Source organism: Myxocyprinus asiaticus, chromosome 29, assembly GCF_019703515.2.
Source record: "Myxocyprinus asiaticus isolate MX2 ecotype Aquarium Trade chromosome 29, UBuf_Myxa_2, whole genome shotgun sequence".
Taxonomy (NCBI): domain Eukaryota; kingdom Metazoa; phylum Chordata; class Actinopteri; order Cypriniformes; family Catostomidae; genus Myxocyprinus; species Myxocyprinus asiaticus.
The window spans coordinates 3918000-3944278 of NC_059372.1; the positions used below are offsets into that span (position 1 = coordinate 3918000).

General features: G+C 43.1%; 2 protein-coding genes across 2 annotated transcripts in view; both read right to left on the minus strand.

Annotated features, from left to right (window-relative positions):
* Positions 1–26279, minus strand: part of LOC127420310 (zinc finger protein OZF-like) — a 106976-nt gene that overhangs the window by 35967 nt on the left and 44730 nt on the right. The window lies entirely within an intron of this gene.
* The window catches only part of LOC127420181 (zinc finger protein 271-like), a 50521-nt gene continuing 44520 nt past the window's right edge, over positions 20279–26279 (minus strand). Inside the window, 1 exon segment of the mRNA XM_051662234.1 lies at positions 20279–22562. Coding sequence (XP_051518194.1) covers positions 21205–22562 — 1358 coding nt within the window. The 3' untranslated portion in view covers positions 20279–21204.

Here is a 26279-nt window from a genome sequence, read left to right on the forward strand (position 1 = left end):
CCCGGAGACTTGCCTGTAGGTAAGGCCTTAATAACCTTGCCAAGCTCCTCCAAGGTTATCTCAGAATCAGTTTAGGGAGATTTAATGGTTCCACAAAGTTTCTAATATCTTCATCAGTAGATGAAGACATGGAACTATAGAGATCAAAGTAGAATTCTTTAATAGTATTATTAATATCAATGGCCGAGGTAAATATTTCACCACCAGCAGATTTCACTGAGGGAATGGTAGAAAAAGACTCTCTCTGCTTTATATATCTAGCCAAAAGTTTTCCTGCTTTGTCCCCCGACTCAAAGTAAGACTGTCTTGCCATGAATAACCAAAACTCCACTTTCCGTGACAAAATAGTATTATATCTGTATTTCAATCAAGTCAATTCTCTGAGGCCATCGGATGACAAACGGCACTTCAGCTCTGCTTCTGCATTTTTAATATTTCCTTCCAACTCCACGAGTTCTCGTGCTTTGGATTTTTTGATGAATGAGGCATACTGTATGATCTGACCCCTAAGAACCGCCTTAAGTGCCTCCCAAGCCACACCCACAGTGGATACTGGGGACCAGTTGGTCTCCATATAAACATTGATTTCAGCCTTTAGCATTTGTTGGAAATCAGGATTTTGCAAAAGGGACACGTTAAGGCGCCAACTATATGATTTATTTTTCTTCGTATGTGGCACCACCTCTAAACTCAACAGGGCGTGATCTGAGACTAAGATATTTCCAATTGAGCAATCAACAACAGATGAAATGAGGGACTTGGATATCAAAACAAAATTATTCTAGAATACATTTTATGGACTGATGAAAAAAATGTATAGTCCCTACCAGATGGGTTCAAAAGTCTCCAAATATCTGTAAGACCAAGATTTTTACACATCCTGTGAAGCGTCAATGTTGCTTTAGGGGGCTTACACACTTTTGCTTCACTGTGATCAAGGACTGAGTCCATCAAAAGTTTAAAGTCTCCTCCCAATATTATATCATGAGGGGTGCCAGTGGTTTGCAACATCCCTTCAAGATCTATAAAAAAGCCCTGATCATCAGCGTTAGGCACATAAATATTAGCCAAAATCAACCTTTGCCCTTGAATTTCAGCTAAAACAATAATGACTCTTCCTAATTTATCTTTAATCTGTTTGAGATATTTGAATTGTAAATGTTTATTTACTAATATAATGACTCCCTTGCTCTTACTTGAGCCAACACTAAAGAAAACATGTCCACCCCATATCTTCCCAAATTTTTCAGCTTTCTTTGGGGAAAGATGCGTTTCTTGAAGAAACACTATATCATATTTCTTACATTTCAGAAAAGTAATAACCTTCCTTCTTTTTATGGGGTGCCCCAACCCATTCACATTCCATGTGGAGAGAGATAACCTACTCATATTAACAACTGACATATTGATATAATAAAAAATAAATAAACTGTGTGTCAAAAACAAAATTATACAGTCCACATTCCCCATTAGTGAAACAATCAAACCCCAAACTTCTCCCCAAACAAAACAAACAGAAAAAAGAAAAACGTGCGCATTAACCCGTGCACGAAAGCGCCAACTGGCGACAATCCCTTTAAATTCAAAAGGTCCATGAACGCCCACGAGCCCCAACGACAACTTTGCCATCGGATTGCTCAATTTTGCCTCACAAATTTGTGAAGCAAAATTACATAACAGAAAATACTTTGTAAAATAACCCCCAGCCAAAAGGAAGAATGAACCCAGAACATGTAGATTAATTCACAGAATTGTTTTAAAGGTGTGATCCTCCACAAAACAAATTTCAACTGATATAAAACCATTCAGTTTCACAGATAGACAAACAAATGTTCATTGAGCCAGCTGTTATGAGTTCAGCTGATGACGTAATCATTCCAGTGTCCCGTAAATGGCACAAGTTTCAGCCACTAGGCAGAGCCAACACAAAAAGAAACAAAACCGACATCCTGGTTCCCCGGATGGTCAAGTCAATTCACTCGGAGACAGCATAAAAGTATATACCATGACTTACTCAATCCGTCAACTTTATAAAAGACATCCTTTGTGTGAGCATGTAGATATTTTGCGGTCATCCGTAGTGTCCACTCTCAAACTGGCCAGGAACTTCAATGCAAAAGTAATCTTTCATCAATGCAAAAGCTTCTTTAAGGAAAGTGTTATTCACAAAACAAACTCCAGCCGCTAGGTGGAGCCAACGCAAAAAGAAACCAAAATGATGCCCAGCTTCCTCAAAAGCCAGAGTAAGTACAGCGAGTCAGACCCACTCATATGAGAAACATCCAATAGTTTACTCACCCATTGATTCAATAAAAGACATTGCCTGATTGGGGCATGTAAATACTTTGCGACCATTCTTCGTTTCTATTCTCAATTTGGCTGGAAACATTAGAGCAAACGAGATCTTTCGCTGATGTAAGAGTTTCTTGCATTCCTTGAACCAATCGCGTTTCTCTCTTGTCGATCTTCCAAAGTCTGGGAATAAGAAAATATCATGATTCCTCCAAGAAAGCTTCCCTTTGCTCCTCTTCTGGCGCAACACGAGATCTTTATCGGATGACCTCAGAAATTTGGCCAGAATCGATCGGGGCCTATCTCCCTCAGCAGATCTCCGAGCAGGGACTCTGTGAGCTCGCTTGATTTCCAGCTTGTGGCCTGTTACACCGAGCAGACTCGGGAAGAGCTCGTCTAGGAATTTCACCATATATCTGCCCTCCTCATGCTCAGGTATTCCAACAATTCTGACGTTATTCCTGCGGTTTTTATTCTCAAGATATTCAAGCTTTTCAAGAATATGTTCCAGATCAACTTTGGTCGCGGGCGGATTAGCGGTTAATTCCCTCTCTGAAGACTCCAAATAATCGATTTGTTTCTCAGCATCTAACACTCTTGTAACTAACTCAGAGAATTTTATTGCCATCGCCGTAATCGATCCTCCAAGTCAGCAAGAACCTTCATCAACATCATCGTCAAGTTGGACAACTGACGCTGGATCTTCTCTCCGCTGCGCCATCCAAATCGAGTCCCCGGTCTGTAGGTCTGTCGGGGCTTTCATCCTGAACACATATGTGTCTTTTAATGTCTCCAGAGCCCGATGATTTTGACTTCTTTGCCATGTTTTACCTCAAAGAGCAAATGTGTAACTGGGTGTATCGAATTTCACCAAATTATAACATGAGAATAATTAAAAATTTAGCAAAGTGCGCAGAGCTCGTCGTTCACACGTCTGCTTCTTGCATGGCGTCACGTGACCCCATCCAAAAAACATATTCTTGAATAAATCTTATGGACTGATGAAAAGAATGTATAGTCTCTACCAGATGGGTTCAAAAGTCACAAGACCAAGATTTCTACACATCCTGTGAAGCGTCAATGTTGCTGTAGGGGGCTTGCACACTTTTTCAGGACTGAGTCCATCAAAAGATTAAAGTCTCCCAATAATTTATCATGAGGGGTGCCAGCGGCTTGCAATATCTCTTCAAGATCTCTAAAAAAGCCCTGATCATCAATCTTAGGTGTATAAATATTAGCCAAAATCAACCTTTGCCCCTGAATTTCTGCTAAAACAATAATGACTCTTCCTAATTTATCTTTAATCTGTTGGAGACATTTGAATTGTAGATGTTTACTTATCAATGTAATGACTCCCCTGCTCTTACTTGAACCAGCACTAAAGAAAACATGTCCACCCCATATCTTCCCAAATTTTTCAGCTTCCTGTGAGGAAAGATGAGTTTCTTGAAGAAACACAATTTCATATTTCTTACGCTTAAGAAATAACCTTCCTTCTTTTTATGGGGTGCCCCAACACATTCATATTCCACGTGGAGAAAGATAACCCACTCATATTAACATTTGACATTTGATATAATAGAAAAAATAAAACAAGATTAAAAAACAAGATTGCAAAGACCCCGAACTCCCCCCTCGAACCAAACAAAAATGTGTGCATTAACCCCACGCATGAGAGCGCCAACCAGCGTCAATCCCACTAAACTCAACTCGCCTACAAGAGCCCCCGCGACAACTTTGACATCAGATTGCTCAAGTCCAGTGCTTCTGCACAACTATTGTGAGGCAAAATTACTTTACAGAAAATACTTTGTAAAACAAACCTCAGACAACAGGTAGAATACACAAAAAGAACGTGTAGATTCATTCACAGAACTGTCCCGAAGGTGTGTTCCTCCACAAAATACATTCCTGCACAAAAAAAAAGATACATATAAATACATATATACACACACACATACATACATACATACACACATACATAAAATAATAATAAAATATATAAGGCCGTTCAGTTTCCTCAGACAGTCAATGAATGTTCAGTGAGCCGGCTGTTAATGAGTGCAGCAGATAATGTAATCCTCCCAATGTCCTGCAAAAATACTCCACAAAACAAACTCCAGCCAACAGGAGGCATAAGACCATGACATGAGCAGATTCATCCACGACTGTCCCGAAGGAGTATTATTCCACTAAACAAATGTAGCTGTTAGGCGGAGCCAGCACAAAATGAAACAAAACAGGCATCCCAGTTACTCGGATGGTCAATAGTGTATTGAGTGAGTCAAATTCACTCGGAGGCCACATATAAAAAAACACACCATGACTTCCTCAGTCTATCAACTTTATAAAAGACATCGCTTGTTGTGGACATATAGATATTTTGCGGCCATCCTTAGTATCCATTCTCAATCTGGCCAGAAACTTCAGTGTAAAAGTGATCTTCCATTGATGTAAGAGTTTCTTGAAAGAGTGTTATTACACAAAACAAACTCCAGCTGCTAGGCGGAACCAACACAAACAGAAACAAAAAATGGCACCCAGCTTCCTCAGACAGTCAAGCGAATGTTCAGGGTCAATGAGTCAGGCCCACTAGACAGCAACATGAGAATCACCAAATGGCTTACTCATCCAATGTTTCTATGAAGGACAGTGCTTGTTTGGGACACGTAAATACTTTGCGGCCATCCTTAGTATCTATTCTCAATTTGGCCGGAAACATCAGAGCAAAAGCGATCTTCCGTTGGTGTAAGAGTTTCTTGCATTCCGTGAATCAATCATGTTTCTCTCTTGTCGAGTTCACAAAGTCCGGGAACAAAAAAATGTTGTCCTTGCCTCATGTAACACAAGATCTTTATCGGATGATCTGAGAAATTTGGCAAGAATTGATCAGGGCCTGTCTCCCTCAGTGGATCTGGGAGCCGGGACTCTGTGAGCTCGCTCGATTTCCAGCTTGTGGCCTGTTACGTCGAGCAGACTCGGGAAGAGCTCGTCCAGGAATTTCACCATATCTCTGCCCTCCTCATGTTCAGGAATTCCAACAATTCGCATGTTATTCCTCCTAGAGCGATTCTCAAGGTCTTCCAACTTTTCAAAAATGTGTTGTAAATCTGCCTCGGTTGCTAATGGATTAGCAGCCAATTCCCTCCCCAATGACTCCAGACAATCGATCCATCTCTCGTTGCCCCCGATTCTTGTAACCAACTCAGAGAATTTTATTTCCACCACCGTAATCGGTCGACGTATTACAACGAGATCCTCCAAGTCTGCATCAAATTCCGTCAGCATCACAGACATGCTCGCCAGTTGATGCTGAATTTCTCCTGCTGTGCCATCCAAATTGAGTCCCTGGTCTGCGGGCCTATCAGAGGATTCAGCTTAAGCACGTAAGTGTCTTTTAATATCTCCAGAGCCCAAGGTTTTAGAATTCTTTGCCATGTTTACTTCAAAGAACAAATATGTAGTAGATGTGTCGAATCTCACCAATTTATACCACAAAAATAATTAAAAACTAGCAAAGCGCACAGAGCTTGTGATTTACATGTCTGCTCCTTGCATGGCATCACGTGACCTCAAGCCTTTTATTTTTTATACTTTTCAGTATAACACAAACTGTTAACTTTTCAGCTCAACATAAATGACTGCACACACACATAGCTATGTGTGTCGCTCTCTCTCCCTTCCAGCGGTATGGACTGTCCTCTTATCCCTCTCCTGCTCTCAATGTAACACAGTACAGCTGTTTAATTTCTCACAGGTGTCAATCCTTACCGTTCTTCCTCTCTCAGCCTTGCTCTCCACAGAAGTCACCCAGCCACGCCCACATCACCACACACATCCATCACCTGACTCCAGGGAGGCCAGGGAGACTGTACTTGTGCTGTACTTAGTCTCCCTCAGTGAGAGTTTGTGACCAATATACAGCACGGGGTGCTCCTCCCCCTCCACCATCTGGGATAATACCGCTCTCAACCCCCTGTCCGATGCATCCATCTGTAATATGAAAGTGAGAGAGAATGCAATAATGGCACACTGCAAAGTGCAGCTTTCACCTGCATGAAGGCCTGCTGACATGGCTCTGTTCACTGGACCAGATCTGGTGCCACCTTTTAAGTAAGATCAGTCAGCGGGCTGGTGACGGTCAAATATTTAGGCACAAACCAGCGATAATAGCCAATAGTCTCACCTCCTTTTTGGTCTTAGGTCTCAGAAAGGCTGCAATCGCTGTAGTTTTATCAATTTGGGGCCTGTCTCAATGACCTCAGGACAGGCGTCAGATGCTGTAGGTGCTGCTGTCAATCATTACTGTAAATAAGGTGTAAGCAGTATGCGGTCTGAGGATTCAGTCCATGAGCCACTGAAACATAAATGGCCCTGAACAAACCAAACGGACGGGTCACGAATTGTTGTAATCCGAATGGTGTGGAAAACGCAGTTTTTTCACGGGACATGGGAGTTAAGTTAATTGGCACTGCTGTTGGGTGACTTTATGTCACTCCTGGCACAAAAATTCAAGCAGCTCGGCTTTGTTTGATGGCTTGTGGTCATCCATCTTCCTCTTGATCACATTCCAGAGGTTTTCAATGGGGTTTAGGTCTGGAGATTGGGCTGACCATGACAGGCTCTTGATCCGGTGGTCCTCAATCCACACCTTGATTGACCTGGCTGATTGGCATGGAGCATTGTCCTTCTGGAAAAAAACAATCCTCTGAATTTGGGAACATTGTCAGAGCAGAAGGAAGCATGTTTTTTCCAGAGTAACCTTGTACTTGGCTTGATTCATGCGTTCTTCACAAAGATGAATCTGCCCGATTCCAGCCCTGCTGAAGCACCCCCAGATCATCACCGATCCTCCACCTGGTCATCTAATGGTAAGACGGAGACCCGGAGAGGCCTACTGTCACATCCTCCCAATCTGTTCACACAAGATCCCCTTCCCCTGAGTATTAACCCCTAACCGGATTTCCCTGAATCCCCTTCCTCCCACCATTGACTCTCACACCTGTTTTCCATTCACTCATCAACTCCCTGTGTATATAATCTCTGCTCTAGCTTAACCTCATTGCGAAGTCTTGCCAATTCACTCTGTTGTCTTGCATTTCTGAGCGTTTATCTTCTACTATTTCCTGCCTGTTTTGACCTTAGCCTGTTCCCTGGATTTACCTCTTTGTCTACCGTCTTTGATTTATTGCATTGTGTGGATTGCTTACCTGGTTTTGACCTCTGCCTGTTTGACAACGATCTCTATTTTTTTTTGTGATTAACATTTTTATTGATTTTTCAAAGCAAAGAAAAACAAAACATATATACAATGAATCAACATTAACTCCCACTACTTACCCTCCCCAATCAAGAACCCCACCCGACCCCAAACGAACATCCCAGTGGTCTTACATAAGTACACACATATACAGAGAATAAAATAATTAAAAAAAATAAATATATATATATATATATATATATATATATATATATATATATATATATATATATATACATACACACACACACACACACACACACACATATATATATATATATATATATATATATATATATATATATATATATATATATATATATACACATATACACATATAATAAACATACAACTCTAAACTATACCTCTCTCTCCAAAGACCCACTCCAAGAGCCCCCCAAAAACATCAAATATCTACCCCATTTCCCAATAAAAGAATACCATATCCCCAGCCTTCTACACGTTATCTCTTCGAAGGCTGCCACCCTTCCCATCTCCTCGCACCACTCCCGAATTGAGGGTGCTCCCACTGACTTCAAACCCCTTAAAACAATCTGCCTGCCTATCATCGCACTGGTGAGGACCCAATTGTTTATGTATTTGTCACCTACGTCGATGACCGCCCCATCACCCAAAACACAGAGTCTGGGGCAAAATGAAATCCGAATGCCCAGCATGTCACACACAACACTTTGTACCTTCAATCAAAATTCCTGAATCTCAGCGCACCATCAAAAAACATGGGCCATGTCTCCATCCTCTGATTGGCATCGCCAGCAGGTGGATGTGTCTTTAAGACCAAGCCTATACAATTTAGAGGGGGTCCAATAGAACCGATGTAAAATCTTGAATTGTATAAGGCGCACCCTTGCATCTCTCAATGCAGTTTTTATGTTTTTTAAAATCCTAGCCCAGAGCAATCCACTCTGACCAACAAAAAGGGGACTTATTAATGCATAGTTTGGGGTTTAGCCATAGGCTCGAGGTAACATTTAGATAAATATCTGAATTAAACACTCTGGACACTTTTGTCCATACTGAGTGCAAATGTGAAATAACGGGTGTGATTTAACTTCTCTATTTAGTTTGATGGAAAGGCTTTGTAAAGGCAAAATTGGGGCAAGAAGTTCTTGTTCAATGCAGAACCATGGAGGGGCTCTTTCAGGTGGAAGCGCCAATGAGCCAAATGTCTGTGACCGAATGCATAATAATAAAACAAAATCTTGGGTAGGCCTAGCCCACCTTTGTCAATCGGCCTATGTAACTTATTGAAATGTAATTTGGGGCACTTACCACTCCAAATGAAAGACTTCGCTATGCTCTCAAATTGCTTGAAATAAGAGAGGGGGACATCTACCGGGAGAGACTGTAGCAAGTAGTTAAATTTTGGAATACAGTTCATTTTAATAACATTAACCTTCCCAATCATAGATAAATGTAATGAAGCCCACCTGTCTACATCGCTCGAAAAACTTTTTATTAAAGGGTCAAAATTAACTCTGACTAAATCAGACAAATTGTTTGGGAATAAAATGCCCAAATACTTAATGCCCTGTTTGGGCCAATGGAAGGCGCCTGGCTTGAAGGCTGTTACTGGACAGTACGCTGTCAAAGCCAAAGCTTCGGATTTAGACCAGTTGAGTTTGTATCCTGAGAATTTGTAAATAAAAGGAATAAATAATTCTGTGGAGGCAAGGCATAGATTTAGTAGGGTCAGAGACGAATAATAAAATATCATCTGCATAAAGCAGAAGCTTATGTGCCACGCCTCCTGCCGTCACCTCTGGAAAATCATCCTCCTTTCTTATCGCGGCTGCTAATGTTTCCAGGGCAAGACAGAACAATAATGGGGAAAGAGGGCAACCCTGACGGGTGCCCCTCTCCAGAGTAAAATAATCTGAAATTAATCCATTTGTTTGTACCGCTGCTACAGGGTGTCTACAAAGTAACTTGATCCAACCAATAAACGTACTCCCGAACCCATACATTTCCAAAATCTTAAAAAGATAATCCCATTCTACCATATCAAATGCCTTTTCGGCGTCAAGTGAGATGGCAGCGACCGGAGTCTGATCATTCGCCACTGAACACATGATATTGATGAAACGCCTAATATTATCAGAAGAGCTACGACCTCAAATAAACCCCACCTGATCTATATGTATAAAAGATGTCATAACTTTACTTAATCGGTTAGCCAATATTTTTGCCAAAATTTTTACATCTAGCTGGATCAGGGAAATTGGACGGTAACTTTTTCACTCGTTTGGATCTTTGTCTTTTTTAAGAATCAGACTGATCCGGGCTTGTGTCATGGTTGGCGGAAGCTTCCCATTCTTTAATGATTCAGAATAAACTTATAACAAAAGTGGAACCAGTTCTGTAGCATAAGATCTAAAAAATTCAGCGGCAAAACCATCTGGCCCCGGAGCCTTGCCTGTAGGTAAGGACTTAATTACCTCGTCAAGTTCTTCCAAGGTTATCTCAGAATCAAGAGAGTTATTTTACTCATTCGTCAATTTAGGGAGTTCTAATGGTTCCACAAAGTTTCTAATATCTTCATCAGTATACGAAGACATGGAACTATAGAGATCAAGATAGAATACTTTAAAGGTGTTATTAATATCAATGGCTGAGGTAAATATTTCACCACCAGCAGATTTCACTGAGGGAATGGTAGAAAAAGACTCTCTCTGCTTTTTATATCTAGCCAAAAGCTTCCCTGCTTTGTCCCCTGACTCAAAGTATGACTGTCTTGCCCTGAACAACCAAAACTCCACTTTCCGTGACAAAATAGTATTATATCTGTATTTCAATCGGGTCAATTCTCAGACGACATTCGGCGCTTCAGCTCTGCCTCGGCACTTTTAATATTTCCTTCCAACTCCACGAGTTCTCGTGCCTTGGATTTTTTGGTGAATGAGGCATATTACAAAAGGGATATATTAAAGCGCCAACTATATGATTTCTTTTTCTCTGTATGTGGCAACATCTGTAAATTCACCAGGGCGTGATCTGAGACTAAAATGTTTCCAAATGAGCAATCCACAACAGATTAAATGAGGGATTTAGATATTTAAAAAAAATCAATTCTAGAGTAAATCTCGTGAACTGATGAAAAAAATGTATAATCCCTACCAGATGCACACTTTTGCTTCACTATGATCAAGGACTGAGTCCATCAAAAGAGTCTCCTCCCAATATTATGTCATGAGGGGTGCCAGCAGCTTGCAACATCCAATTCGTATGTTATTCTTTCGGCTCATATTTTTGAAATATTCCAGTTTTTCCTAAATTAATTCCAAATCTGTTTTGGATGCGGGCGGATTAGCAACTTCTGTCACTCTTGTAACCAACTCAGAGAATTTTGTTTCCATCGCCGTAATCAATCGACGTATTACAGCAAGATCCTCCAAGTCAGCAACAACCTTCGTCAGCATTACCGAGATGTTGGACAGTTGACGCTGAATTTCTTCTCCCGACGTGCCGTCCAAATCGAGTCCCCGGCTCGCAGGGCCACCAGAGGCCTCAGCTTGAACACGTAAGTGTCTTTTAATGTCTGCAGAGTCTGAGGATTTTGACTTCTTTGCCATGTTTACCTCAAAGAGCAAGTATGTAACTGGGTGTATCGAATCTCACCGGATTATAACATGAAAATAATGAAAAAACTAGCAAAGTTTGCAGAGCTCGTGTCTCACACGTCTGCTTCTCGCATGGCATCACGTACTCCGACTTCAATCTCTATTAAACTCTGCACATGGATCTTCACTCAGTGTCTGAATCTGACTCGTTACAGAAGAATTCGCCAATGTCAGGTCCAGCGGAGTTTTCTTCTCTTCAAGCCGCATTCACTTTTCAAGCTGAACAGCTGGCAACTCACCACCTTCAACTGGGACAGTTTTCCTCTGCCATGGAAGATGTGCTGAGTTATTTACGCACCGCTTCCCTAGCCAGGTCTTCTGCACCAGCCGCAAGTCCAGACCCCACACCGGCATTGACCACTCCCTCGGAAGCTTCCCACTCACCACTCCCACCGGCCAAATTTCAGAGCCCCTCATCTCGCTCTGCCGGAGTGATTCAATGGCACGCCAGGTCAGTTTGATGGGTTTCTGCTTCAGTGTAGCATTTATATCACTCAATCTTCCTTCTGCTTCCCCACAGAGGAATCTAAGGTGGCCTTTATCACCTCCCTGCTCACTGGTCGAGCACTGGATTGGGCTATGGCAATATGGAATTGTAATAGCGAGATCCGTAACTCTTTTGAAGCTTTCTTTTCCCATTTCAAGAGTGTCTTTCAGAATCCAGTGGGTGGCGAAGACGTGTGTGATCGCATCATTCGTTTAACACAAGGGAGTTCAACGGCAGCTGACTACGCACTCACGTTTCGTACTCTCGCAGCACAAACCAGTTGGGCTGATGCACCGCTCAAAACCATCTATCACGATGGACTCACGCATCAAGAACAGGTAGAGATGGCCAATCGAGATAATAACCTCTCTCTCGACCAGTTTATTTCTCTCTCCATCAAACTTCATAATTTGAAGTGGAGCCGCACCCCAGCTACCTTATCATCACCTCCCCAGCTACCTCCCATAACTACATCCTAACATGAGGCCATGCAGTTGGGCCACTCTTGTCTGTCAAGAGAGAAACGTCAAAGACGCATCCATTACAAACTGTGTCTGTACTGTGGGGAGCCCGGCCATTTTCTCTCCTCCTGTCCCTCACAGTCCTCATTACCCACTAATACTCTGGTGAGTACCGACAACTCTTTATTTGCTGGAAAATAGAAATGTACTTGTTGAAGTAAAACTCTGTTCCAGTCAGAATTCCATTTCTGTCAAAGCTCTTATCGGGCTGCAGGCAATTTTATTGACTCTGTTCTCTGCAATCTGTTATCTCTGGATACTGCTCCTTGTGTGCCTTCTCTCTCTGTCACAGCACTAGATAATCATCCTCTTCACGCTGGCACAGAGCTTCGCATCACTCAACCTGTCTCTGTGCAGGTGGGGACTCTTCATCATGAGACACTACAGTTACTCGTCACCAACACTCCCAAGAACCCACTAATTCTTGGATACCCTTGGCTCACTAAACACAACCCTCACATTTCTTGGACTTACGGACAGATCATTCAGTGGGGAACCTCTTGTTTTACCTCCTGCCTAAAGTCAGTGCAACCCATTTCCCTCCAGACCACTCACATCAACCCTGCTGAGACCTCTGTACAGCCTACCATCCCGTTAGCCTACCAAGACTTCCTGCCCATGTTTAGTAAGGCTAAGGCTACACAGTTACCACCTCACCGCTCTACTGACTGCGCTATCGACCTCCTTCCAGGCACTCAACCTCCTAAGAGCCGGATCTATCCCCTGTCTATCCCTGAAACACAAGCCATAGAGGATTATATTGAAAAAGCACTACAGGTGGGTTTCATCCAACCCTCCACCTCACCAGCGGCAGCTGGATTCTTCTTTGTGGCAAAGAAAGATGGTGGACTCCGCCCCTGCATTGACTATAGAGGCTTAAATGTCATTACCATCAAGTTTCCCTATCCTCTTCCGCTAGTGTCAGCAGCACTCGAACAGCTACGGGATGCCAAGGTCTTCACTAAACTGCATTTGCACCATGCTTACAATCTCATTCGCATCAAGGAGGAGGACGAGTGGAAGACAGCCTTCATCACCCATTCGGGCCACTATGAATACCGGGTCATGCCTTATGGCCTTGCCAACTCACCTTCCATCTTCCAATCCTTCATGAATGAGATCTTTCGCAACCTTCTGCACCGAAACGTTGTAGTCTACATCAACGACATTCTGGTTTTCTCACCTTCCCTAGAAGCTCACGTTCTGCACATACACCAAATTCTCAAATGCCTCCAGGATAATCACCGCTACGTAAAAGCTGAGAACTGTGAGTTTCATGTCTCCGGTCTATGTTCCTGCCAAGCTCCGTCCACAAGTCATGCAGTGGGTCCATACTTCCTTGAGCTGTGGTCACCCAGGTGAGAACCGCACCACACGATTGGTTCAGAATAAATTTTGGTGGCCTTCCCTGTCCCGAGATGTTGCTCAGCATGTAAAGGGTTGTTCTATCTGTGCCCAAACCAAATCTTCCAGACTTCTTCCAGCAGGACTCCTCCACCCCATACCTATCCCACAATGTCCCTGGTCTCACATCACTGTAGATTTCCTCACTGATTTACCTGTGTCTCAGGGGAACACAACTATCATGGTGGTGGTGGATAGGATATCCATAGCCTGCCATGTCATCCCTCTCAAGAAACTACCTTCCGCTCTAGAGATGTCTGAGACCATCTTCCATCAAGTGTTTCGACTCTACGGTTTGCCAGACGACATTGTCTCTGACAGAGGGCCTCAGTATGCCTCTTGGATTTGTAGAGAGTTCTGCAAACTTCTGAATGTCAACGTCAGCCTGACTTCCGGGTATCATTCTCAGTCTAAAGGCCACATGGAACACATCAACCAAAAAGTAGGTCGCTATCTCCGCACCTTCTGTCTCTCTAACCAGTATGATTGGTGTAGATTTCTCCCTTGGGCAGAATATACCTGAAATTCCCTTCGCAGTACTGGTCTAACTCCCTTTCAATGTATCCTGGGAGACCAACCTCCGCTCTTTCCCTGGTCGGGAGAACCATCGGAGTTGCCTGCAATTAACCATTGGATTCAGCGCAGCAAGCAAGTCTGGGAATCTGCCCATGTTCATCTGCAGAGAGCCATCCGTCAGCAGAAGATACATGCCAACCGACGTCATCGACCCTTCCCGACTCTCCGTCCTGGTCAACGAGTGTGGCTGTCCACCCGAGACCTCCGCCTGTGGCTACTCTGCAAAAAACTCTCCCTGAGGTATGTTGGACCATTCAAGATCATCAAACAAATTAATCCTGTCTGTTACAAACTTCAACTGCCTCCTCACTACCGCATCTCTCCTACTTTCCATGTATCTTTCCTCAAACCTGTGGCCGAGTCTTCCAGTGCCTCCGACAACCTCCCCCACCTCCTCTTGACCTCGATGGGGAAATCACCTACCAACTCAACACTCTCCTTGACTCTCGACGTCGGGGCAGAATCATTCAATATCTGGTAGATTGGGAGGGCTATGGGCCGGAGGAGCAGTCCTGGGTCTCATCAGAAGACATTCTGGACCCTTCTCTCATCTCTGAGTTTCACCTAGCCCATCCTGACCGCCTGGCTCCCAGGCCCCAGGCCGACCCCCTGGATGCTCTAGAGGGGGTCCTCAAAGGGGGAGTACTGTCACATCCTCCCGATCATTTCACACAAGATCCCCTTCCCCTGAGTATTAAGCCCTATCCGGACTACATTTCCCAGAATCCCCTTCCTCCCGCCATTGACTCTCACACCTGTTTTCCATTCACTCATCAACTCCCTGTGTATATAATCTCCACTCTAGCTTCACCTCATTGTGAAGTCTTGCCAATTCAATCTGTTGTCTTGCATTTCTGAGCATTTATCTTCTACTATTGCCTGCCTGTTTTGACCTTTGCCTGTTTGACTACAATCTCTATTAAACTCTGCACATGGATCTTCACTCAGTGTCTGAGTCTGACTCGTTACACCTTCAAGCCACAGTGTCTCGCAGCAACTGTGAAAACTCAACATGTACAGAAAAACACGCATCAAAACAAATATAAATCTTACAAATGATGTAAAACACATTAATCACGTATGGAACTGAGCTCTCAAACTGTTTAATGGCAGTTTCCAAAACAACTAATGGTGCTTTCCCACCATCTACTGGATGGGAATGTGGATGCGTTTGGGAAAACTCATTTTAGGTCGCATTGTACCAAGCATACGTACAGTGGATATAAAAAGTCTACACACTCCTGTTAAAACAGCAGGTTTTTTTGATGTCAAAAATTAAACAAAGATAAATCATATCAGAATTTTTGTACCTTTAATGTAAAAATTACAACCTATGCAATGCCACTGAAAACCAAAGTGACACACGAATATTTGGTTATACCTTTCGTATTGGTCAATGTCCCAGCCGTCTTCCAGGGGCTCATGAATGACGTGCTTAGAGACATGGTTGACCGTTTTGTGTTTGTCTACTTAGATGATATTCTGATCTTCTCCCAGAATATCCAGGACCATGTTCAGCACGTCAGGCAGGTACGTCAGTGTGCATGGACCCTGCTAAAGTCAGGGCCATCTCCGATTGGCCAACCCTAGATTCTCGCAAGGCTTTGCAGAGGTTTCTGGGGTTTGCTAATTTCTACCGTAGGTTTATTTGTAATTACAGCCTACTCGCCGCACCTCTGACGGCTCTCACATCCACCCGCACTGACTTTTGTTGGTCCCCACGGGCCGAGGTTTGTTTTCTAAATTAAAGAAGTGGCTTTCTACCATGCCTATTTTGATAACTCCCGACCCTGCATGTCAGTTTGAGGTGGAGGTGGATGCATCGGAGGTTGGTGTCGGAGCGGTCCTGTCGCAGCACTCCCCCTCAGATGGAAAAATGCATCCGTGTGCTTTTTTTCGCACTGATTAACACCTGCTGAATGGAACTACAACGTCAGTAACGGAGAAATGCTGGCTGTCCGGCTGGCTTTGGGCGAGTGGCGTCATTGTTTAGAGGGTTCGGGTGTACCTTTCGTGGTTTGGACTGATCATAAGAACTTAGAGTGCATTCGTAACGCTAAATGTCTGAACTGTAGACAGGCTCGCTGGGCACTATTTTTCACCCGTTTCAACTTCTTCCTATCATATCGCCCGTATCGAATCGTAAATCAAGGTTTATCTGATAATTCTGTTTCTGTTACTTTAAACCTTTTTTAAAAATAATCAGGGTTACATTTTAACCATCGATTTGTTCCTGATTTAAATTTCACAGTAAATCCGAATTAACTTTAATCCTGTTGCTTCTATACTTTAAACTCTTATTTAAATCTTAGTTAGGGCTTAACTTTAAACTAGCAGCTGATGTGGTTTTAATAAAAAACAAACCTACAATTAAACATGAATAACTATGTAAACAAACAGTGGATGTGCCATCAGTCCTTTGAGAGACATTTATCATATTATTTGTTTATTATTTTGACATTTACATTTTTATGCATTTGGTAGATGCTTTTATCCAAAGTGACTTACAGTGCACTTATTACAGGGACAATTCCCCTGGAACAACCTGGAGTTAAGTGCCTTGCTCAAGGACACAATAGTGGTGGCTGTGAGGATTGAACCAGAAACCTTTTGGATTACCAGTTATGTGCTTTAGCCCATTACACCATCACCACTTTATTATGGTCCAAAATGTTGGGCCGTTGCATACTTTCAAATCCGGTGTGCGAGTACGGTGGCTCGTTTCGGTGGCGGCGTTATACTTGCGGGGACAAGGGACAGAGACGGGTCTCTCTCGAGGAGAAGCTAGAGTAGAGTGTAATTTCTGCATTTAACAACAGCGGTTACAAGCGACATATCGCTATTGCTCCGCTCCTCTCTTATACTCATTTCAGTCGGCAGCCTGGGCTGTTAATTTGTGGCTCTGATGAGAGAAGGTGGTCAATATGAGACCCATGTGGTCCTTTTTTCTTAAATTATGATGCCATATTTTAAAACTTGTGACATTGTGTACACTGCTGTGACATTTTCTTAACCTCATTGATCTGCCCTGTGTACTAATCTACAGCTAAATTCAGAATCTCTCATGGAGGACAAAATGAATCACAGGTAAACTCTTTAATCACAGGTTAAAAGTTTAATCTCTGATTTGTTAAACCGTATAGAAAATTAAGTGGTGCAACATTATTCAAATTCAAATAAAAATTAAATAAAAAAAATAAAAAAACCTGGATTAGCTCTAAACTCTGCTTAATTGTATACTTATCGGTGCAACCTACCCTATGTCAGATTTTGAGGCAATTGATGGCAAAACCCTGGAAGAAACTATGCAGCATCTTAAAATTTGTTCTTGCTGCCTTGAATCACTCACATAATAATAATAATTTTAAAAAAATTATGCATTTAACGGTCTAGAAAATTGTCTCTTAGAAATAGTAAATGCATCACTTCTTTTAGGCACTTTTCAGAAGTCCCTGAAAACTGCAATTGTTAAACCAATCCTAAAAAAGAGCAATCTAGATAACTCCATATTAAACTACAGACCAATCTCAAATCTTCCTGTCATAGGCAGAATAATTAAAAAGGTTGTTTGAAATCAGCTGAACAAATTCTTAAACTGGAATAGTTACTTTGACAATTTCCAGTCTGGTTTCCGACCACATCACAGCACAGAGACGGCACTCTTAAATATACTTAATGATATTCACTTAAATACTTATTCAGGCAAAATATCAGTGCTGGTATTAATGGATCTCAGTGCTGCCTTTGACATTATCAACCGCAATATTCTCCTAGACAGACTGGAAAACTGGGTAGGGATCTCTGGGACGGTTCTAAGCTGGTTCAGGTCATATCTAGAAGGGAGGGGTTACTAAGTGAACATAAGCAACTATGAATCTGAGTGGACATCCATGACATACCATTAGGGCTGGGGGTTAAAACGATATCGATATTTACCGGAAAAAATTTCAATATCGATAATAAACTTTTGAGTAATTTTACATATCTAGGTGATCGGATCAGGTACGTGTCGCTAAAAATGCAGTTCGGCAAAGTAATACACACAACTATCTAACTGAATAACAGACATGAAATCAGAATTTTAGGAATTATTAGCTGGCAGCCCTGCTGCCATGGAAACTAATCAGGCTTGGTAGTAGCCAGCTAGCAGCTAGCTATCCGGTTAATTATTGTTGTGTAGCGAACAAGACAGCACTGACAATGCAATACAACATCTGTCGACTGAACACAATAACAACTCAGATATCAATACCATTGCTGTTTATTTACAGTACGTACTATTTAGTTAAATATGTTTTCATGATCCAAAGCGCTGTCACAGGAAAGAACGTTTTCTTCTGGTGATATTTATTGCCGGTGGGCAACCCAGTTTATGCCAGTTTAAACCTTAGCTTTAACAGTCAAATCAAAGCAATAACTAAATCAGCCTACTGTCGTCTCAAAAAAAAATATATAGTGAGAATTAGATGTCTTGTATCCAGTCTAGACTTAGAGAAACTTGTTCATGCATTTATCACCAGTAGATTCGACTACTGCAGTGGACTTCTCACCGGCCTTCCCCAAAAGACCATTAGACAGTTGCAGCTCATTAAGAATGCTGCTGCCAGGATTCTGACCCAGACCAAAAAATCTGAGCTCAGGGGCATAGATTCCAGGGGGGATGGGGAGGAGTTAACTCCCCAATAATCAAAACAAGCAAGTGCTTAACCCCCCCCCCCAATGTTCAAGCCAAATCTATGCCCTTGCACTGAGCTTATTACTGAAGTCCTCAGGTCTTTACACTGGCTTGCAGTTACATTAAGGTTGAATTTTAAGGTACTATTACTAGTGAATAAATCGCTAAATGGCCTAGGATCTAAATACATTGCAGATATGTTTGTTGAATATAAACCTAACAGACCTCTCAGATCATTAGGATCATGTCAGGATCAACACGATGAGACAGCGTTTAGCTATTAAGATGGATCCAGCTTCCAGAAGAGTTCAGATGTGCTCCAACATTAGCCATATTCAAATCCAGACTGAAAACATCTAAAGCTAAAATCTGTTTAGCTGTGAATTTACTAACTGAGAACTGTGCTGCATTTACTGATTGCACTGCATCATTTTATTTCTGTATTATTTTCATTTTTTTATATATCTTAATAATTTTCAAATATTTTTTAGCTATTTTAATACTTTTTATTCTAATTTCTTGTTCTTAATTGGTTTTAAAATTGATTTTTATGTATCTTGTATTTTCTTTTTGTTAAGCACTTTTAATTACCATTGTGTATAAAATGTGCTATATAAATAAACTTGCCTTGCCAAGGCAATTAATGGGACCTAACCCAAACTGGAGAGGACAGCAGTTGACATCTCTGTCTCTGGTCAGTTATGCCACAAAAACAATCAAAACAGATTTGAACCTCTCTCATCAACAAGGTATTTCAGTCCGCAGAACTGCTGCTCACTTTATGTTTTTTTGTTTTTGGCACCATTCTGAGTAAACTGTATAGACTGTTGTGCGTGAAAATCCCAAGAGATCAGCAGTTACTGAAACACTCAAACCAGCCCGTATGGCACAAACAATCAGGCCACGGTCACTAAGATTACATTTTTCCACATTCTGATGGTTGATTTGAACATTAACTGAAGCTCCTTGACCAGTATTTGCATAATTTTATGCATTGCACTGCTGCCACACGATAGGCTGATTAGATAATCTTACGAATAAGTAGGTGTACAGTGCTCAGTGAGTGTATATACGCTCAAAAAATATTTTAGCCTATTTTTAAAGCTGCACTACATAACTTTGTGCTCTCTAGTGCAATCTGTGATTGAAACCTAAAACTGCAAGCAACTTGTGGATGAACACTTTACGTGTGTTGTGTTTCGGGATGTGTTACACATTACATGTTTTCCTGTGCAGATGAATCTCATGATTTGAGATTACCTGGACATCAACTCTAGTTAAAATGTTTATTCTTTTTATATACAATTGTACAGCCTCAGATGATAATGCAAGTAAACCATAATATTACAATAGTACATCTATGCACTGCACACAATAAAACTGAAAACTAACAAAAAAATGAGGATTCAATAATGATGGGGGTGAAATACACTTTATTAAACATTAAAATAATATGCAGAAATGTGTAAAATAATAGTTTCATTTTAACACACTAAACAAATTAATACGTACATTGCTGTGCTATAACACTGGTACATTATAAACAACTTGAGATGTTTATACATTTCATGGGGAACTACCATGTAGAAACTTTTAGTGGCTTTTTAACAGACTATTAGCTAAAAGGACAAAGGAAAGTGATAACTTGAGCATTTATATGACTGGGGTAAAAGAAATGAGACCAATTTACTTTGTATCCTAAGAACTTGGAAAAGGAATTAAGAATTCTGTGGAGGCAAGGCATAGATCTAGTAGGTTCAGAGACAAATAATAAAATATCACCTGCATAAAGCAGAAGCTTATGCGCCACACCTCCCGCAACCACCCCTGGAAAATCATCCTCCTTTCTTACTGTGGCTGCTAATGGTTCCAGGGCAAGACAGAACAATAATGGGGAAAGAGGGCAACCCTGTCGGGTTAATCCATTGGTTTGTACCACCGCTACCGGGTGTCTATACAGTAAGTTCATCCATCCAATAAAAGTATTTCCGAACCCATACATTTCCAAAATCTTAAAAAGATAATCCCATTCTACCATATCAAACGCCTTTTCGGCATCAAGTGAGATGGCAGCGACCAGAGTCTGATCATTTGCCACTGACCACATGATATTAATGAGACGCCTAATATTATCAGAAGAGCTGCGGCCCCGAATAAACCCCACCTGATCTATATGTATAAGAGTGTCATAACGTTATCTTTACTCAAATTTTTGACAATATTTTTACATCTAGCTGGATCAGGGAAATTGGACGGTAACTCTTACACTCGCTTGGATCTTTGTCCTTTTTAAGAATCAGACTGATCCTGGCTTGTGTCATAGTTGGCGGAAAACAGCGTGAGCACTTTTAAGGTTTTTCTCCAATATGGATTCTCTCGTGTTTTTTCAGGTTTTGTGACAGAGGGAAACTCTTTTCACAGTGTGAGCACTTGTAAGGTTTTTCTCCAGTATGGATTCTCTCATGTGTTTTCAGGTGATGTGAGTGAGTGAAACTCTTTTCACAGTATGAGCACTTGTAAGGTTTTTCTCCAGTATGGATTCTCTCATGTTTTTTCAGGTCTTGTGACTGAGTGAAACTCTTTTCACAGTGTGAGCACTTGTATGGTTTTTCTCCAGCATGAATTCTCTCATGTGTTTTCAGGTTATGTGAGTGACTGAAACTCTTTTCACAGTGTGAGCACTTGTATGGTTTTTCTCCAGCATGGATTCTCTCATGTGTTTTCAGATTATGTGAGTGACTGAAACTCTTTTCACAGTGTGAGCACTTGTATGGTTTTTCTCCGGTATGGATTCTCTCATGTTTTTTCAGGTGTTCTGACCGAGTGAAGCTCTTTTCACAGTGTGAGCACTTGTAAGGTTTTTCTCCAGTATGGATTCTCTCGTGTTTTTTCAGGTGTTCTGACCAGGTGAAACTCTTTTCACAGTGTGAGCACTTGTAAGGTTTTTCTCCAGTATGAATTCTCTCGTGTTTTTTCAGGTGTTCTGACCGGGTGAAACTCTTTTCACAGTGTGAGCACTTGTAAGGTTTTTCTCCAGTATGAATTCTCTCGTGTTTTTTCAGGTGTTCTGACCGGGTGAAACTCTTTTCACAGTGTGAGCACTTGTAAGGTCTTTCTCCAGTATGAATTCTCTTGTGTGATTTCAGGTCTTGTGACTTAGTGAAACTCTTTTCACAGTGTGTGCACTTGTAAGGTGTTTCTCTAGTATGGATTCTTTGGTGCTGTTTCAAGAGGCTGGCTGTAGTAAAGGTCTTCCCACATTCAAAGCACATATGAACCCCCACACCGGTATTCTCATCTGTGTGAGTTTTCAGATGTTTTCTTAGGCTTGAATTCAAAACAAATGTTTTACCACACTTATCACATTCAAATGGTCTTTCTCCAGAGTGACAGCGGAGATGACCTTTGAGACAAACTGTATTTGCGAAACTTTTCCCACACTGATGGCACGTGTAAGGTTTCTCTCCAGTATGAACTTTCATGTGTTTATTAAGCTGGCTTTTATTTGTGAAAAATTTTCCACACTGTGAGCAGGTGACAGTATTATTGGCTGCTCTTCTTTTATGCTTTTCTAGTGATAAATTCTTCTTATTCTTTGAGCAACTCAAAGATTTTTCTCCAGTTATAAAATCATGATGTTTCTGACACTGAAGTTTGTCCTCCACTTCATTCAGTTCTTGACATTGCTCTTTCACTTCCATCAGCTCTACAATAAACACAGTAATTGGACAAAAATCAATTCAAGTGGGAGAAACGTAAAAAGTAATCAAACTGAATTCAATGCCAGAACACAACAAACGTCCAGTATTAATTTGTGATGTTTGCTGTGCAAACAGTATTTATTTACAACATTTATTCCGCCTAATAACTGCATTTAATGATTATAGTCATCAGGGTTTGAAATTAACACCCGCCCACTCTAGAAATCAGCAGTAGTGGGTATTTCTTTCACTCTTACTAGCCACTTTGGCAGGTGATGTTTTTTTTAGGGTTTTTCCTGCACTAAGAATTCTGGGTCAACTGGGAAAAGAGCAAGCTCCTCCCGGTTCAGAGCATCTCTTTTCTCGGTTTGGAGTTGGACTCAGTCTCCTTGACGCGCGCCTTACGGACTCACATCCCAGGCAACCTCAACACTACAGCGGACGCGCTGTCACGGCAGATTTCCCTCAGGGGAGAGTGGAGACTCCACCCTCAGTTGGTCCAGCTGATTTGGAGTCGATTCGGACGGGCACAGGTGGACCTGTTCACCTCCCAAGAATCCTCCCACTGCCTGCTCTGGTACGCCCTCACCGAGGCTCCCCTCGGCATAGACGCGCTGGCACACAGCTGGCCCCCTGGCCTATGCAAATATGCGTTTCCCCCAGTGAGCCTGCTTGCACAGACCCTGTGCAAGGTCAGGGAGGACGAGGAGCAGGTCGTCCTGGTAGCACCCTACTGGCCCACCCAGACGTGGTTCTCGGACCTCATGCTCCTCGCGACAGCTCCACCCTGGCGAATTCCCCTGAGGAAGGACCTTCTTTCTCAGGGACGGGGCACCCTCTGGCACCTGCGCCCAGACCTCTGGAATCTCCATGTCTGGTCCCTGGACGGGACGTGGAAGACCTACGTGGTCTACCACCCGCGGTGGTAGACACGATCACTCAGGCTAGGGCCCCCTCTACGAGGCGCCTGTATGCCTTTAAGTGGCGTCTATTCGCTAAGTGGTGTTCTTCCCGATGCGAAGACCCCCAGAGATGCGCAGTCGGATCAGTGCTTTCCTTCCTGCAGGAGAGGTTGGAAGGGAGGCTGTCCCCTTCCACCTTGAAGGTGTACGTTGCCGCCATAGCAGCACACCACGACGCAGTCGACGGTAAGTCCTTAGGGAAGCACAACCTGATCATCAGGTTCCTAAGAGGTGCCAGGAGGCTGAATCCCTCCAGACCGCGCCTCGTTCCCTCATGGGATCTCTCCATAGTTCTTTAGGGTCTACAGAGAGCCCCCTTTGAGCCTTTGCAGTCAGCCGAGCTTAAGGCACTCTCCTTGAAGACTGCCCTCCTGACTGCGCTCACTTCCATCAAGAGGGTAGGAGACCTGCAAGCGTTCTCTGTCAGCGAAACGTGCCTGGAGTTCCGTCCGGGTTACTCTCACGTGATTCTGAGACCCCGACCAGGCTATGTGCCCAAGGTTCCCACCACCCCTTTTAGGGACCAGGTGGTGAACCTGCAAGCGCTGCCTGAGGAGGAGGCAGACCCAGCCCTGTCGTTGCTGTGTCCGGTGCATGCTTTACGCATCTATTTGGATCGCACGCAGAGCTTTAGAATCTCTGAGCAGCTCTTTGTCTGCTTTGGTGCACAGCGGAAAGGAAGCACTGTCTCCAAGCAGAGGATCGCCCACTGGCTTGTTGACACCATAACTATGGCATATCTCGCCCAGAACATGCCACCCCCGGTAGGGCTACGAGCCCATTCTACCTGAGGTGTAGCGGCTTCCTGGGCCCTGGCCAGAGGTGCCTCTCTAACAGACATTTGTAGAGCAGCGGGCTGGGCAACACCCAACACCTTTGCAAGGTTCTACAACCTCCAGGTGGAACTGGTTTCATCCCAGGTAGTGGCACGCAACACAAGCGGATAAGCCCGGGATAGCTGGCCGGGTGTATCGCTTGCACATAGTGCCTTCCACCTCCCTTGGAGCTGAAGACGTGCGCCCTTAATTCCCAGTAGTGTTCACAAACTTTGTTCCCTGGTTAACTTCCTCCGAGCCCTGTGGCAGTCGAGTTTTCAGAGAGACTCGCTGCCGGCCCAGTACACGCGCTAAGAGCCCTGTTCTGGGGTAGGTGCTCCGCATGTGGCGGTTCCCTGTAAGGCTAACCCCATGCAATTACATATTTTCCGCTAGTTCGTTTCCCTGCTGGCAAACTGCATCTTCCTTGGGCAAAGCCCCTCTGCCCCAGTCCCATGTTTGTAGTAACTCCTCCCCCATTGGGCAGGATCTACCTTGAAGGCTCTCCACATGGTTGGAAAGACCATGTGACGTATTCTTCCACTTAAATATCCCCCCCTCTCTTTGGGCGAGGTGTGGTCTCCGCGGTGTCTTCCCCTTGGGAGGGACACCCCCCAACTAGACCTGACGGCCCAGTCGGATAATCCTCCTTCTTTTTTAGGGAGTGGAAAAAGAGAAGGGGAAAAGAGGCCACAACTGGGTTAAGCCTGTCTCTATCTTTGGGTAGTCAACTTGTCCCCAAAAAGGGCCGTTCGACACTCATAACTATGTTGGGGGAGGTTACGTGTCGACCTGGTGTGGTCTGAGGCACACAGCAGTCTGCCCACCACACACCGCCAGTTCACGTAACACAGTTCAGCCAGTTGTGGCGTTTCGTATAGGGAACCCTAGTGTCACTACATCAACACAACGTCGAGTGAGTGACAGATAGGGAACGTCATGGTTACTGGTGTAACCTCCGTTCCCTGATGGAGGGAACAAGACGTTGTGTCCCTTCTGCCACAACGCTGAACTACCCGCTGAAATGGCCGGACCTTATATCGGCTCCTCAGCATAAAACCTGAATGAGTGGTTGCATACCAGCTCCTTTTATACCCGTATGTCCGGGGAAGTGGCATGCGAATACCACTCGCCAATTTTCATTGGCCTTTTATCAAAGACCAGAGGTGTCTCGGGCTCCCAAGAGTGACCCCTAGTGTCACTACATCGACACAACGTCTCGTTCCCTCCATCAGGGAACGGAGGTTACACCAGTAACCATGACGTTTCTGCTGGTCAGAGTGGATTGTGAGGGGGGTTGCTACACTCGGTGACCTATATGACAGTGGAGTGTTGAGATCCTTTGAAAATCTGGTTCAACATTTTGGGATTCCAAGATCTCAGTTCTTTTGATATTTACAGCTGCGACACCTGCTATGTACTATTTTTGGGTATAGCATAAAGCGGCAGATACTCGGGGAGTGCTGATTACTACTTTTGGAAAAGGTCATGAGGCATCAGTGTATTACTCCCTGCTAATTCAGAGTCTGGGGGACGGAGCTTTAACATCTATCAAAAGATTGTGGGAGAAAGATTTAAACTTGGTTTTGGAGGAGGGAGAGTGGGCTAGGATTCTAAAAAACATCAAGTCTGCATCTAGAGATGCAAGGGTGCACCTTATGCAAGTCAAGATTTTACATCGATTTTATTGGACCCCCTCTAGATTGTATAGGCTTGGTTTTAAAGACACACCCACTTTCTGGCAATGCCAATCAGAGAATGGAGACATAACCCTCTTTTGGGGGTGTGTTAAGATCCAGGAGTTTTGGTTGAAGGTTCAGAGTCTTGTATGTGATGTATTGAGCACTTGGCATTCATTTTACCCCAGACTCTGTATTTTGGGTGAAGGGGCGGTCATCGACGTTGAGAATAGGCATATAAAGAGTTGGGTCCTAACTAGCGTCAT